This window comes from Strongylocentrotus purpuratus, unplaced genomic scaffold (assembly GCF_000002235.5).
Source record: "Strongylocentrotus purpuratus isolate Spur 01 unplaced genomic scaffold, Spur_5.0 spur5_scaffold_15, whole genome shotgun sequence".
Classification (NCBI taxonomy): Eukaryota; Metazoa; Echinodermata; class Echinoidea; order Camarodonta; family Strongylocentrotidae; genus Strongylocentrotus; species Strongylocentrotus purpuratus.
In genome coordinates, this window is record NW_022145600.1 from 8,544,331 (window position 1) to 8,560,702 (window position 16,372).

The following is a 16,372-nucleotide window of genomic DNA, read 5'->3' on the forward strand; positions in this document are numbered from 1 at the left end:
TCTGTACCATACCGGTACCGTACGTACTGTATACAGGCTAGGCCAACATGTAGCCTGCATGGTGCGGAAATGTGTGTGTGTATTAAGCGCGGAAACACCGACGAAATCGAAACCGCAGGCAAGATAAAACATATGACTAATTTCAGATCAGTGGAATGACAGTTGACGATAAGTGGACATTTGGATGAAGAAATCTAAGGATATTATCACAAATCACTTCTGAAAACCACGATGGACACAGGCAACGTACGGGAGTGGAGCGTAGACGATGTAGCCAATTGGCTTCGTCAGGTAAGAACGAGATTAAAACTCCCCGGACTTTCCCGAGAGCGGGTTCGTAGAGACCCGTGCTTTGATCTCTCTACCGCGGGGGTGTTGTAACTTGTTGTGTGAATTAACGTGCATGAGTCTTGAATTAATTGATTTACAACAAGCAGCGTAGTCCTGAGTGTGCTATTAATCACGTGTGTGTGTTAGATATCGGTACATATCATGTCAGGATTAATGGAATCTGACTCTACTTTACTAGAATGTGAGGTACAAGAAGCTAGAACTTAGAGAAGTAGAAGGAGACACTCGGCTCTGCTCAGCAGGTCAGATGTGTAGTTTGTCACTTTGTGCACAACCATGAATATGATTATAATGATGAAGATTGAAACCATGGCGAAGTTGAGAACAGATTAGTGCGGATGTAGTGTAGGCTTACTAAGAGCTGTCTGCTGTCCCTGCATGATCATGATCTAAAATTCTAAGTTCTAACTTCGATTAGATATTGAAAAGCTGCGTAGAATCAAACATAATTTTATAAGGTAAAGACTAGACCCTATACTGGCTAGATCTATAGCTATTCTGGATTTCTGGCTATGAACAGATAATAGAACAATAAATATCCATACTCGACAGTGTATTTGATCTGAAAAAGAAAGGGGGGGGGGGGGAAAGGTACTCTGATCATGGTTGTATCTAGATCTAGACCTAGTCCAGATTCTGTCCATTTTTATATATATCTTATTCTTCAATTACACGCATGCCACACACAGCCTGGTGTCTCCATGCCCTCATCGCGCGATCCCCTAAAACAGTCCGTCGAAAAGAACTACCGGTACAGAAAAAGAGGCAAGGACTATACTGTCACCGGTTCAGCGTTGAGGGTTTGATATTTTGTCAGCTAATTGGCCGCGCGACACAGAAACAGTCCAGGTTGTGGACTAGGCTGTATCACTATTAAAAGAAGTACACACTAAAGGCTAATTCACATACTACGCTGTAAAGAAAATAAATGGAAACTTCTTGCACCAAAGGACTTGCACATATTGACTGAGCTTCATTAAAGATTCATAAATATGAAGGGTACAATGTAGTGTTACATTTTACATTATCATAAAACACCACTGTGGTTTTGCCATGTCATATCTGAATGAGCCTTAAAGCCACACTGTCCTACTTGTAGCTACTTGCTCCCACTATATAGAAAACTTTCCCCAATCCGTGCCTGTTGGTCCCCCATGATCCTCTTTTTCTTATGTTAATTGAGAGCTGAGATGATGAGATAGCCACGTGTCAGTTGACCACGATGTTTGGTATAATCCCTTCTGGCCAAACTAGTACAGACTGCCTTTAAATGCTAGCGATCCAAGCCTTTCTTCCCAGAATACTGTCAATAATATATTTCTTTTAAATACATGGGAAGAAGATTGAGAAGAAGTAATAGAAACTGATATCTACTTAAAGATACTATGTCCCTTTTGCAGCAAACATCAAATTCTGTAGCAATTTGCAGGAATCACGAGTCTGTCACGTAGCCGTAGGTCATATCTGTGAAATTTAAACGTTAGCATCTTAGCAGTGACCTTGTTATAAATGCAAGGGAAACTGTTTTCTCTCTAGACTTACTTGTCATCAGACAATGTTAAGTGAGTTACTGACTTTTTAACATAATTTGTTAATAACTAGCTATTAATAACATACATGTACATGTAGATGAAATTAGCTGTAAAGATACATGTACATTATCCTTTGTACACATCAATGACCTGCATCTTATTATAATGACCAAAATTAAACTCATCCAGTCTTTGCTCGGCGCATAACGTAAGACTATGCGGTACAAAGTGGTACAAAATTCCTAACGGTCGATATAATTCCACATAGAGACAATTACCAGTTCTAATCTTTTGAGAGGAGTTTTTAGTTGGTATTATCTCTTGTTTACCATAGGATTTACAAAATATATTTTGAGCGTGTAAAAGGAACAGACTACCTTTAAGGAGGGCAGGGGCGGTAACAGTATATATAAACATGTAGATACATGTACATGTATGCATGTTTTGGGTTTTGTTTAACTGTAAAAGAGGCAAAGTCAGAAGGTTTAAGGCTTTTTGCTAAAAAGACCACCCTCTCCCCCACCCCATCTTTGAGTTTGGAGAAACAGATGGCTATATTATGAAGAGAATATAGGCAAACTTGCTTTAGTGACCACATAGAGGGAATCTGTATATTAAAGATCACATCTATATTATTATTATTTATTATTTATATACTGCGCTTTTCCCAGAGTGGCCCAAAGCGCTTACAACAAGAAGAATCATACACAAAATAAAAATGAAAACTTACATAATCCTAAAAATCTGGATTACAAAAAAGAAATGTTTTAAGTCCCTTTTTGAATAATGGCAACATAATTTGTTTGAACTGTGACTGTCATTGAGACATACATCTAAAGACCACTATGCTTGTCTTGAATGGTCTTTATTAGGCGTTGTATTTATATACAGCCAGTTTCATTGTACAAGACATTGCCATTGGTTCCCCCTCGCAAGCCTCGTTCAGATATAACTTCAAAACTACAGCCTTTTTTTATGATGACGTAAAATATATTAATACGCTTCATACTCTTGTATCTTAAAACTCAGAGCTCAAGGCATACATGTACGTGCAGGGCCTTTATTGCGGGCTGTTACCATTCACTTTAGTACATGTTCTAAAAAATGTGGCAGTATATTAACACATTTATCTGAACGAGCCTTTATTTCAAAATCCTGAATCTGTGTCTGCCTTTCCAATGTTCATGATGGGTGAATGGATATGTACAGTGAATCACAGAGTTGTTAATTTACTTTGGGAGCCACATTTCTAATGTCAAGTTATCTCTGGTTTCTAGGGCTAGTCAAGCCTAAATATGATTACATTCCTCTGGTTTTTCCTTTGGGAAATTAACAAGTGAAAGTCTAGGCTATTGTGCTGCAAGTTTGATTCAATTCTGCACAGTAGGCCTGTTTTCACTATCTCGAGATTGCCAAATATCCAGCTATTTGAACTATCCCGATCGCAAACTATCCAGGTAATTTGCGTCTTCATCAGACCAAAGTACACCTGTAGCAATTAGTGGGATATTTGGTCCGGATTGTCATCCCAAGATATCTTGGGATAGTTTGCAAAATATCCCATTATTTGGCAAAATATCCTGCTATTTGTCCGGTGCGTCTTCACCAGACCGAAGACTCGCAATATGCACTTACGCTGAGCAAAATATCTCAAGCTAATTTCTCAAGGTCGAGTTTCAAGATTCGAGGTCGAATCTCGAGCTAATGAAGACGCAATTTGTAACTTCAGGATCAGAAATCAGAAATCAGAAATAGCAGGCTATTTGGCAATCTCGAGATGATGAAGTCGCGCCTAGTGTGGCATAGCTACAAGAGGGTGAGGGGTAAGGGGGTTGTCAAGAAATCAAGAAAAGAGAGAAAGGCAACGGGAGAAGGGAAAAGGAAAAGAAAGTATGATGCCTCAACCACATATTCCACATCCTCCCCTAATCAGTAGACTCGTAAAATCACACTTTATTTTCCGAGTAAGACTGTTGCCCCCCCCCCCCCATTCTTCCCAATCATATGGATTCATGCTACGTCACTGATTCTACATTGTACATGTATATGCCTATTATGCAGTCATTTAATTGAGAAGTTGATTCCTATACTAAATTTAAACAAACCATTTTGAATTCTAAAAAAAAGAAGAAATTATTAAGTACCGGTATTTTAAATGGTGAAATGTAATTCTATTCAATATTTCATTAACCAAAATGTGCATTGAACATGAAAACTGCATATTTTAGATACTGTAGTTACATCATTTCATATTGCATGTTTTGCCAAACCATGCAATCAAGTTTGCGAGAATCATTCTCTTGATTTTATTTTTATGTGGATTTGACTCAATTTCAGATTTTGGTTTAGTATGAACACTAAAAATAAAACACTGGGTCTGAGTTGGGGCATAATGACATTGTTGTCCCATTCAGGGCAAGGGGTGGAGGCTGGTCTTACTGAGTGGGGGGGGGGGGGGGGGGATGGGGGGGGGGGGAAAGGAGAGGTGTGAATTTCTGACTTTCCCTTTCTTCTTTCTCTCTTCTTTCTCCTTTCTTCTTACTTCTTTCTTCTTTCTTTCTTCTTTCTTCTTTCTTTCTTGCTCTTTCTTTCTTGCTCTTTCTTTCTTTCTCTCTTTATTATCTCTTACCCCATCTCCTCCATGTATTTTGTGTATAATATTTTGTTCTCTTGTGGGGAGAGGGAGAGGGGGAAAATATTCATGAAGGTGGTTCACCTTAAAAGTGTACTTTTGAAATTGAGCCCCTCCAATGAAAATATATTTTGTTGATTTGTCAAAATCAGGGCATATTAGGATATTGACAAACAGCCAAGAACATTCATTTTTTTTTTCTCTCTGCATTTTACCTCATTTAGTTGAATGGCCCTTATAAACCAGTGAAACCGGGTATTTCTGTCTAATAACATCGGATGGCAGTTTTGCACAGTTATTAATTATTATTGATAGAAAGTACTGCCCAGGAAGTTGTGGGTAATCTTCAGTGGTTTTGTTTAATAATATCTGCTTCAAATGATAAGCGGTATGGTTTATGTGTAGACCAGTATCATTTTTCACAGATCACATACACTATTTTAATAGGGAAATATCTTAATAAATATAAATATGAATGGATGGTAAGTGTATGAGAAACCTACTCTAGTTTAGATTAGATTTCTTGAGGAGAACTGTTTACATTGTGTCGAAATAAATTAAATTATTTTGTGAATGTTAGTCATAAATTGCAAAACCAATTGCATTAAAATCTGCCACCAAATCTTATTGTTGACCACTTTGAAATTTAAAAAATGTGAGTTAATTAGAATTAATTGGGTAGCTGAAATATATATCTTTTATCATCTTGATTATGAAGGCATTCTTCTTTTTATGTATCCATACTGCAGGATATGAATGAATTCTTTTCATTGTGTGAATAACTGATCACTGGAATTTCAATTGTTGCATGTTCCTCCTCTATTCAGATTTATTCACTTAGAGGTTCCTCTTTTCTTTTGATGTTTTCAAAGTATTTGTACATTTGACTGGTTTTATAGAATGGTACTACCACCACTACTGCTGGCTGACGTTGCTACTAAATAACATTTAATGCCTGTCTGTACTAGTTTGGTCAGGGGGATAAGACCTCCGAGCAAGGTCACTGGCAGGTGGTTATCTCATCGAATCAGCTCTCAATTAACATAAAAAAAGAGGATCACGGGGGACAAACACGCACTGATTAGGCATTGTTTGCTAAATAGAGGGCGCAAGTAGCTATAAGTAGTGCAGTGGGGCTTTAATACAAATATTTCTAAGCACTTTACATCAGCTTACGAAATCTATAACCATAAATTAGTAGAGACACTGCATTAAAGCTAATGCTCTGGTATGGGAATCATATTTTGAGAGAAAATTGTTATGATTTTTGGATTGTTTATCCTGCAGTAGATTGGTTGTTTGAACCAGGGAACTAATAGCGAAGGCACAAAAACTACTGGGCATCATCTTCGATAAAAACCACAACTCCCATTTGCTACATATTCATACGGTAGTGACCTTTGTTAAGCATATGTATGCATAGTGTCTGGGCTACTTACCCGGATTTCCTTATCTTTCTATGCTCATTACTTAGTCCATTTTTAACCAAATATGTGTGGCATTTGTTATTTACATGTATTTGTACTCTTGAACATACGTACTGTAAGTTTTGTTGGATTCTGTGAGAATTTATATTCTATATTTACCAGAACTCAAGTTTATCTTTAAGCTAAATATTTTCATTTTCTAGATTTTTCTGCCTCTTATATATCGTCCTTGTTTTCACGAAGTGACGGTAGTGAGGAAAATCGTAACGCAAAGTGAATGCAATTTTTTTTCACTACCGTCACTTCGTGAAAACAGCGACGATATAAGGGCTTGACAATAACAGGTGACTAGGACACATGGGCTTCCTTAATTTACAGTTCTGGGTGGTGTTCACAAAGGTTCGAAGTCGAACTTACATGTAACTCTAAGTTGGACTTTAATATTTTGGAGAGCCATTTATAGCCTTATTTTGAAATGTATTCAAAAGCAAAAACTCAAATATTCTAGACTTTTCATAAATTCCACATCAAGAGCATGACATCTCCTATGATAATTAGACAATATGAATGATTTGAATCAACATTTTATGCCTTTTAAAATAACTTTTACAAAATATTTTCAAGGATGCTTATGGCTCTCCAAGTCCAACTTAGAGATAAGTTCAACTTAGGATCTTTGTGAAACACCCCCCCAGGCCCTCAAATTCTGAAGTTTTTGCATAAGGTTGATGCATACCGTCTGTAAAAGGTTCGATCTGGGCCCCTTCCCAAAAAAGGAAGTGTGGAGCCCAGCTTATATCAAGCACTTTTGAAATTCTTCTACACATTATGGCATGGTAATGAAGAATCTGGATGGGATAATAGGATAAACCATGTACATGTAGGCCAGGATAGTTTTAATAATAATATTGGATTCTTAAATAGCGCACGTATCGACCTTACAAGGTCCTCAAGGCGCTCCAACATTACCCGGCTATGCTAGGCTGCCGATTTCGACGCTCACAGCATTTTAAGGAATTCCTTCCTACCTGTACCCATTTAACACCTGGGTGGAGAGTGGCAAATGTAGATCAATATCTTGCCAAAGGACATTAGAGCCGCGGCGGGACTCGAACCGCGGACCTTGTGATCGACAGTCCGGCGACTTATCCACTCATCCACAAGACCTCGTTGTGATATGAGCAAGCAACGCTGAAGGTTGACTTATCTGTTTTCTCTTTTTCTAAGAGCAAACTACATGTACACTGTACTCCAGAAGGGAGGAGAAAAGCCTACTGGTGAAAGTTCGAATGAAATCAGACAAAAATGTTTTGAAAGTTGCAATCACTTTAAGTATTAGCTCTTCAAATTGGCTGAATCGGTAAATAATGTTTTTGTGATATCGTGCTGGACAACTTTCCCATTTGTTTCAACACACAAAATGACTGCCTCGGGAGATTTTTTTCTCTTTAGAGATCCTACATGTATAATAATATGCTATCCATAATGTATTTTGAATTCTGACTGAAGGCAGTAACGGGCAAACTGAAATTAGTGGTATTTTTTTTACACGACCAATTAAGGGGAGAGTTATCCGCGACTACGTCACAATCCAATGACCAATCTGCCAATTTGAGATTCCCATAGTGATCTCATATTCAGACATTTATAACTTTCTTATTATTGGTCCTATTTATTTAAACCTTTCGCCATTCTGTTTAAATCTTATTTTCTGCTTTCATACAATTTTATTTATTGTAAGGGTTGGCTCTCCCTTTAACATTATGCTATTTGTGTTTGACATTTTTTGATATTGCTTTTCTAGGAATTTACAAATGCGTAATGGAATTCATGATTTACATGTAATGTCAAAGTGACATTTTAAGTTTTTTTTGGTGGTGAACTTGCCAAACTCTCTTGATATTTGTCATTAAATTTGACAACTAAAGTTTAGAAATGTGTACCGTAGTCTCAACTTCAAAGGAATGATTGTAATAGTTTGGATAGATGAATATACATGTATGTAGTCCCACTCAACTCACTGTAGAGCTCTAACACTACAGTTATGCCTTTCAAAGATTAATAGCATGCCTATTAATATGAAAGATAATCTAATTTCGTTCTACAGGTAATTACTTTCCATTGTGTGTACCAGCTACATGTACTTACAATTGCTTCTTTTGGCATTATAACAATTATACAGCCATTAAGAGGTACTTAGGTGACAAAGATATTTTCCTGTAATAAAATTTGCCATTAATTTTATGTTGTTAAGTAGTAATTAATTCAATGCAAACGCAATAATGTTGTGGTATCACTCATGTACAGTGAGAAACTAATACTTGTGTAATGCACATTGCCTGACACACTTGAATTCTACATACCTGTAATGTATAATTGCATGTATGAATGTTAATAATACAGGTAATGTTATTTAAACTTGGTAAACTTGTTATAGCTCATTGTTATAGCTCATATAGGTAAGAATGACAACTACAATAGCAACAATAATGACAATGACAAAAACAATATTTATATTCCTTTCAAAATTTCTGCTTGGGAATAGTCCAAGGTAAATCCAAGGTAAATCCAAGGGCTGGATTGTACATAATTTTCTACCAATGTATCTACATGATAAATTATACACCTACATGTAATAGTATCATAAAATATAAGGAAACAATAATTCACATTATCTGAATAATAAACATCGATGTTCTCACACGCATAAAGTGTCTGCTAGTGAATAATATTGCAATTAATTATGAAGGAAATGGGTTGTACATGTATGCATTAAACATATATATATAATAGATCTGTTTTGAATGTCATCTGAATCTGTCAAAATATGCAAACACTTGCAAAGGATTTGGTATTTTATATGCTATCTTAATACGACTGAGAATCATGTTTCATTTTAGTTGAGTACTTGAAAGTTCTCATATAATCGAATACCGGTACTTGAAATAAAAGTTGAAACTAAAAGTTGTCCAGAATTACAATAGATGATGGCCTTCATAATTTCTATTAATTATAAACAGATTTCTTGTGTTGTCCATATATACTTATGTGGTTTCTCCTTGTAAAATGAAGTGCTGTGCCTGAGATATTTTTCAGTTTCACTGTCACATTTCAGTGTTAATATCATTTTCCATCACATCTATGCTGAATGAACTACATGTACATGTAGGTTGCTGATACTGATAAGATGTAACTGGTTAAGTCTTAAGTTGTGTCCCATAAGCTGTCACATATTTTTGAATTGTATTATGAACATAAATTGATATATACATGTATATTGTAGTTTTGTTTTGGCATGACAATTACTTGAAGAAATTCACTAATTTGAAAGCAAAATGGCCTTTTTCAAAACAGGACTCCAACAAAAGATAGTCCTAATCTTAAATCTGCGCACTAATCGTACAGCCGGTCTCTGAAGGGCGCGTGCCCCAATCTCTGGTTTATTTTTTCGAGCTAGTTTGTGATGAGCATATCGGTCTGGTGAAGACGCAATTTCGATCTTCGAGAAAATATCCCAAGACTGAAAATAATGGGTTATTTGGCAAACTCGCTCTAAAGAAGAATGGCCTCATGCAAAAAACTTAAACATCAATGGGGTGTGGTCTTGGGTTTTGGGCGCCTGTGTGTCCCGAGGCGCATTTTAGTGTTGAATCTTCTATGTAACGATCAATGCACCGTATGAGAGAAATTGAATCCGGGCGGCGATGGTCACTGTCGAGGCCTGGTTTATGAACCGGAACTTCTCAGGCCAAGTCTTGTCTGATTCAAGTTCTCGTAGCTCTATGCTATAGTTATACTCCCTAAATTACATTTACATGTATCTATTCTATAATGTAATAGACAATTTATCATTGCTGTGGATGGCTGTGACCTAGTTCCTTCCAATGTGTATGCAGGGATAAAATCAGAAGGTACATGAATGTGGTTGGTTGAATCAGGTTTTTTAAGTATTTCCTCTCTAAGTTATGAAGGTCTCTAAGGCAGGTTATAAATGCCCATCCAAACTAAGGTTAAAAAGGAAGAAGGAAAAAACAACACTCTTATTAAAACATTAGTTTGGAGTGCCAAGTTCCCTGTACACAGGAAGATGAAAGTCCACATGAAAAGATCACATTTACATACTGTACATACTGAATTTATGTCTTACAAAATATTGCAATACAAGTATGTACAGTCAAACCTGTATAAAGGCCACCTGTCTAAAGTGACCATGCATTTTTTCTCTCTAAAGAGAAAGAGAGAAATGGGTGTGGTAGAACTTGTATAGAAAGCTAGGCCACCTGTTGACAGTGGCCACTTTTTCTGTTTCCCTTTTAGGAGGTTGCCTTAATATACAGGTTTGACCGTATGTGAACTTTATGATATAGCCCTACATTTTAATACCTGTCTATAGTGGCCATGCATTTTGTCTCTCTGCATTGAGAGAGATATAACTGTGTGTGGTAGAACCTGTATAGAAAGCTAGGCCATCTGTTATAGTTGCCTCTTGTTCTGTTCCCCTTTAATAGGTGGCCTTAATAGACATGTTTGACTGCATGTGAACTTACATGATATAGCCCTACGTTTACCTGTCTATAGTGGTATAAATGCATTTTGTCGCTCTGCATGGAGAGAGAGAAATGGAATTGAATATTATAAAGAAACAGTCAAGGCAGAAAATTTAATCATGCAAAAACACTAATGTAAAACTTTTTAGTTTAATAGTGGAAACCATTCAGTGTAAAAAAGTACAACTGATATTTTAGTACAAAATTTACAGACATTTGGGTTAGGGTAAGGGCTATTTGCTTGATTTCCTTGTTTCAGTATCTATTTTTAGTTCTTACAAATGTGCATTTTCTTATTTTGTTCATATCATGTATATTTATTTATTTATTATAGATTTTGAACATATACTGTAGTTAAACTTGTAAGGGTGTAACTTAGTAATAATAAAGTATTTTTTAATGCACCTATACTATATGTTTCTAGGTGCTATGGAACTGTTGTCCTGGCAGCCATTAGAGCATAGTATATCTACCGAATAGAGAGCTAGGACAACAGCACAAACATTACAATGTTACATAAAACATAATATAAAATACTGACATAATATGAATTACAAAATAGAAGCATATATTTAAAAAAAAGTAACTTGTAAGTTTCCAGGATGTGATTGTTTTAAATGATAAAGTTTCCATCATCATCAGAAGTTAAGAACTAACATGTACATGACATTTACCTAAGGACTCAGAAGTGTGAATTTCTGTAATGTATAACGTGTTCATTTGCATATTATATGGATAGCTTTAAGACTGTAGGCATTATATTATATTTGTAGGTCATCAATCATTGAACTTTAACCCACTTTAGAAACTGGGTGGATATTGTCTCTTGAGGGCATTTGGTCAGCGGGATGTGAGTGTAAACGTGATTGTGCTGTCAAATGTGCGGTGGTTAGATATACTTGTACAGTAGTTGTACTGTGAGCAGTAAATCTGGAGTTTTTTTTCGCCTGAGACTTTCCCAAATTGTTAAAGATAAAGACCAGTTCTGGTCATGCGATTGCATTGTGAAAGAAACGTTGTGGAATCGATCAGAACAGGTTGATCATCTAGCATATAAGTATTGGTGTACTGCAAGGTTCTGGAATCACTACAATGATAAGAAATTTGGCCCAGTCTTGGTAAAGTTACAAGCACTGTATACAGAAAGATGTATATGGGACTACGCGCCACGTGTGCGACACGTGCGCGATATCTATCAGGTCTAAATAGATATTATATTTTACCAAATTAGTAGGCGGTTTCTCGGCACAATTTGTATCATCACATACTAGTCAAAACATTCGTTCTCATGAGCTTCCATTTTCACTTTTTGAGAGGGAGGCATTTCCAAAACTGGTCTTTACCTTTAAAGGATTGCCATTTTCACAGCAAAAAAGTAGTGTTGTGCCAAGTCCATTGTGATTTTTTTCTTTTGCATAATCCCAACCCTAAACTATTTGATCCTAGGACGATTATGATTTACATCTACAATTTCTGGTATCGAAAATTATCAAGGATCAGTTGGTGTGATGAAAACCTTTAAAGGTAAAGACCAGTTATGGTCATGTGATTGCATTGTGAAAGAAACGTTGTGGAATCGATCAGAAAAGGTTGATCATCTACAGTGTAGCATCTAGCATCTGCAAGGTTCTGGAATCATCAAAATGATAAGAAATTTGGCCCATTCTTCGTAAAGTTACAATGGACTACCCTATATCTCTCACAGACCATGAGAGAAACAAATTTACCAAATATATGAATTAGTAGGCGGTTTCCCGGCAAATTTTTTATCATCATGTATTAGTCAAAACATATTCTTTCACATGATTGGTAATGAGAGCTTCCATTTCATTTTTTTGAAATTGGGGCATTTCCAATACTGGTCTTTACCTTTAAACCCCAGTCCTAAGTCTTAGTAGGCTTGCATTTTGGAGAAATTACAGGTGGATGTTTTTTTGTTAGTTTGTTGTTGTTGTTGTTGTTGTTTTTTTTTTTTTTGGGGGGGGGCCTTCCATACAGAGAGTAAATCTGTTGCCTACCTACCCCCCCCCCCCCCCAAAAAAAAAAAAAAAAAAAAACTTTCAAAGCTAACTGAAGAATTCTGATTTTATTTGTTCTTTATATTCGCACAAAACCCATAACCTTGAGAATGGCTGCATATTATCTGCAGGCCTGCAAGTGAATTGAATTGTAGACCTAACACAAAGAGTTATACAAAAAAAGAAACGGGTCAGGGGCTTGTGTCTGAAAGCTAACGGTCATGTGCAATGCCATAAATATTTATGTTAGCTAGTGTGTCAGGGGTTTGTATTCATGGAAGTAAAATGGAACATGCATGGACCTACTAGACATGTCCTTGGTACATGTGTGTGGTTTATAAGTGTATTGGTGATGTATATGGCCTACTTCCTCAAAATTATGATGTGTACATTGTTTAAGTACCTTCACTTCAATAAACCTGTCGCCTGGCTGGCAGAAGGGCGTTAGCTCAAATTTCAGGGCGTTAGCTCAAATTTCAGGGCGTTAGCTCAAATTTCAGGTCAATAATGAAACTTTAAGCAGAAGGGCGTTAGCACTAAATCATTTCAAACTTTTATAAAACTGACATATTTCCGACAAAAAAATTGTGGCTGTGTTCAACTATAACATTGATATTATTTTAAACCAATTTTTGGGACAGAAAGCAATATGAAACAAATCTTTAAATGCGAATAATTCGAAAAGTAGTTTTCGAGTCGCTCGCGCGCTAACACCCTTCTGCCACCCGGCCGATGAAACCTTTTCGCGACAATCATTCCACATTTCTTGGTTTGCCTAGAGCTATAACTTTCAATTCAGAGCCCTAAATGATATGCCTTATGCATAAAGTGGAAAGGGAACTCCATCCATTTTTGTTACATGACTATATCGCGTTTGATACCAGGAATTAAAAAAGAAAAAAATTTGCTTTAAAATCTTTAAATTGGCAACACGTTGGGTGATTTCAAATTCATTGTTTTTCTACGTGGACAACATTGGACACCACTCTCACTTACATGTATGTATGTTGTTGTCAGAGACATTTTATTTCATCGTAGCAGTGTAGTACCAATAATAGTTTTATTATTGAAGGAAAAAACGTTATTGGTGCCAATTTGAAGAACAACATGTAATTAATTTAGCCCTAAAAATATATCCTGTTCTGAAAGGGTTGACTCACTCCATCCATTTTTGTTACATGGCTATATTGCGTTTGATACCAGGAATTAAAAAAGTCGAAAATTTGCTTTAAAATCTTTAAATTGGCAACAGGTTGAGAGATTCAAAATCAGTATTTCTCTATTTCGACAACATTCCCACCTTTGTTGTCAGTGACATTTTATTGTAGCAGTCTATTACCAATAATAGAATATTGGTGCCAATTTGAAGAACACCATGTGATTAATTAAGCCCTAAAAATAAATCCTGTTCTGAAAGGGTTGACTCCAGGCAAATGTAGTGTCATGTTTCCATGGCAACTACAATGTAATTGGCTGCTGTATTAGATATCAACAACTTTCTCTAGATTGATTTTGATTTTGTCAAAGATGTAGGGTTATGGTTAGGGTGGCAATTATGTTTGAGGTTAGTTTTAGAACACAGTTTATAATCCAAGGGGGTGTTTCACAAAGAAGATCGACTTAAGTTGGACTTGAAGTGTTGAACTGTGGCAGGCAAATATGCCCTTGAAAATTCTTGAACCAGAAGAAAAATTAGAGGAAAAAACCTTAGAAATTATGATCTTTAGATGTTCTTTCCTTCAATAATAAACTATTAAAAAATTTGAAGTGTGTAAATTTGTGATGTCCTTCGAGAGACCAATGGACCATGAATGGCCTGCCATACAGTAGTTCTAGTACAACTTAGTCGATATTAGTCCTTGTGAAACATCCCCCAGAGCTGAGAGGTTTAAGGGATAGAGCAACGTCGATCTGGTGCTGCTCAGTGGCTGCCGGGCTCACGATCAATTGGGCAAAAAGAATTTCAGTTTCGGTTTAGTAAAATTTGGAGTGGACTAAAAGTTTCTTATTGTTATATTATTATTATTATTATTATATACATGTGGTTTAAAGGTATTACAAATTTTTGGTATGGGTCATGAATTTGGTTCAAATGAACATATTGGAAACATATGCGATCGTACAATATTCAGTGATCATTGTCGCGGTTGAAATCGAGTCTAAAGTGATAAAATCGTAAATAAACTCTTTATGTTGTAAAGCTCCCTCTCAAGGTCAAGATATAAATGTAGCTATAAAACAATGTTTCTTGACTAAAATCAACCAATTGGCTATTCCCGTTTGGAAATTATATATCCCAACTACAAATTCTGAGATTTTCATGTCCGCAGCTACAGTGTACCATTGTATGGCCGTAGGCGCTATTGGAAAATTATCGAAATCTACCGGTGCTCCCGGTAAATTTTGATATTCAATTTTTCTCAAAAGCAGAAGTGTTTTAGGGGCTAAATTTTCTAGTGCTTATAAAACATCCACAGGTATATCCAAATATTTCAAAATTGTAAAGAATCACTATCCAGCCAATTTTCAAAATTTCCCCAAACTTTGTATTACCTTTAAGAATTTGTCTAGTCTGTACCTGCATACAGTGTAGGATCTATTGTGATGAGACATTACATTGTATTGCACAATTGTATTGCACTTTGTACTTTTTGAGCTGATGTTGTTAGCAAATAGAAGCAATGCATGATTGTGTACATGCAGTATGAAACTCAAATCAGAGGTGTTACTGCAAGTCTTTGAAAACTGTGTTTGTAGAACGTGACGGCAGTATAGTCACTATAGTGATCTGTTTGTATGTGCTATGATATCCTGGGTTCCCCAAAGTCAAAGTAAACAGAAAAACCAAACATCTAAATACATACAGTATGTACACCCTCTCCTTTCCTCTCCTCTCCTCTCCCCCTTTTATTTCATTATTTTCATTTTCACTGTCTCGGTCTGTTTCTGTCTCTGTCTCTGTCTGTCTTTCTGTCTGTCTCTCTCTCTCTCTCTCTCTCTCTCTCTTTCTCTTGTACATGTACAGCACTGAAGCTATAGTATAAGCCCTAATGTACCTCCTAGTTATAATAAAACATTCTTGTCAAAAGTTCAATGGATTTTCTCTACTAACAAAGGGTTCAGGAATATATTTTCAATTTTTGCCAATTTTCCTAGACATTACCATCGGTCCACTATCTACAGTATCTTCTCCATCTATGTATTTAGTTCTTTTTTTTATAAAACTGATTAGTACAAAAATACATTTAAACTCATTGACTTTCAAGGTTCTTAGACACTTATATATGAAAAGAAACACATTCGATGTATAGAATTTTGTATAGTACATGTACATGTTGACAGTTAAAAGACATAATTTTCAATTTGGATTGATTTATACGATAATGTGTAATGCCTGTTTTGACAATCCTTTTTCTGTTGCATTATGTTGATTTCAAGCACACTCTGGTAATGATTTATGCAAGGTTCTAATAATCTTGAATGTATGTGCAGCTATACAGTAGATGAACTTTGATTCTTCAAAATTATTGCCTTAACAGCTTAATGTATTACTTTGGGCATTGTTATTGTATGCAAATTCACCTGAGTGTACGTGTTAACTTCCCTTATCTTAGAGGATATAGAGCTGATACGTGAATACTGAATAGACTACTGTTCAGGATATTTAAAGGCCCACTGCACTACTTGTAGCTACTTGCGCCCTCTATATAACAAACAATGCCTAATCGGTGACCATTGGTCCCCCATGATCCTCTTTTTCTTATGTTAACTGAGAGCTGAGTTGATGAGATAACCACCTGTCCAGTGACCTTGCAGGGCGGTCTAATCCCTCCTGTAAACTACGGCAGATAAGCTTTAAAGGCAG

At 36.2% G+C, this 16,372-nt stretch overlaps 1 protein-coding gene across 6 annotated transcripts in view; it reads left to right on the top strand.

Moving 5' to 3' along the window:
- Positions 1 to 16,372, top strand: part of LOC575645 — a 72,648-nt gene continuing 56,276 nt past the window's right edge. For 3 of the 6 annotated variants that reach the window (XM_030985507.1, XM_030985505.1, XM_030985506.1), the window contains exon 1: positions 3 to 291. In XM_030985507.1, coding sequence (XP_030841367.1) covers positions 232 to 291 — 60 coding nt within the window. In that variant the 5' untranslated portion in view covers positions 3 to 231. Of the gene's footprint in view, positions 292 to 16,372 lie in introns of all 6 variants that reach the window. The other 3 variants (XM_030985503.1, XM_030985504.1, XM_030985502.1) reach the window with 2 other exon arrangements.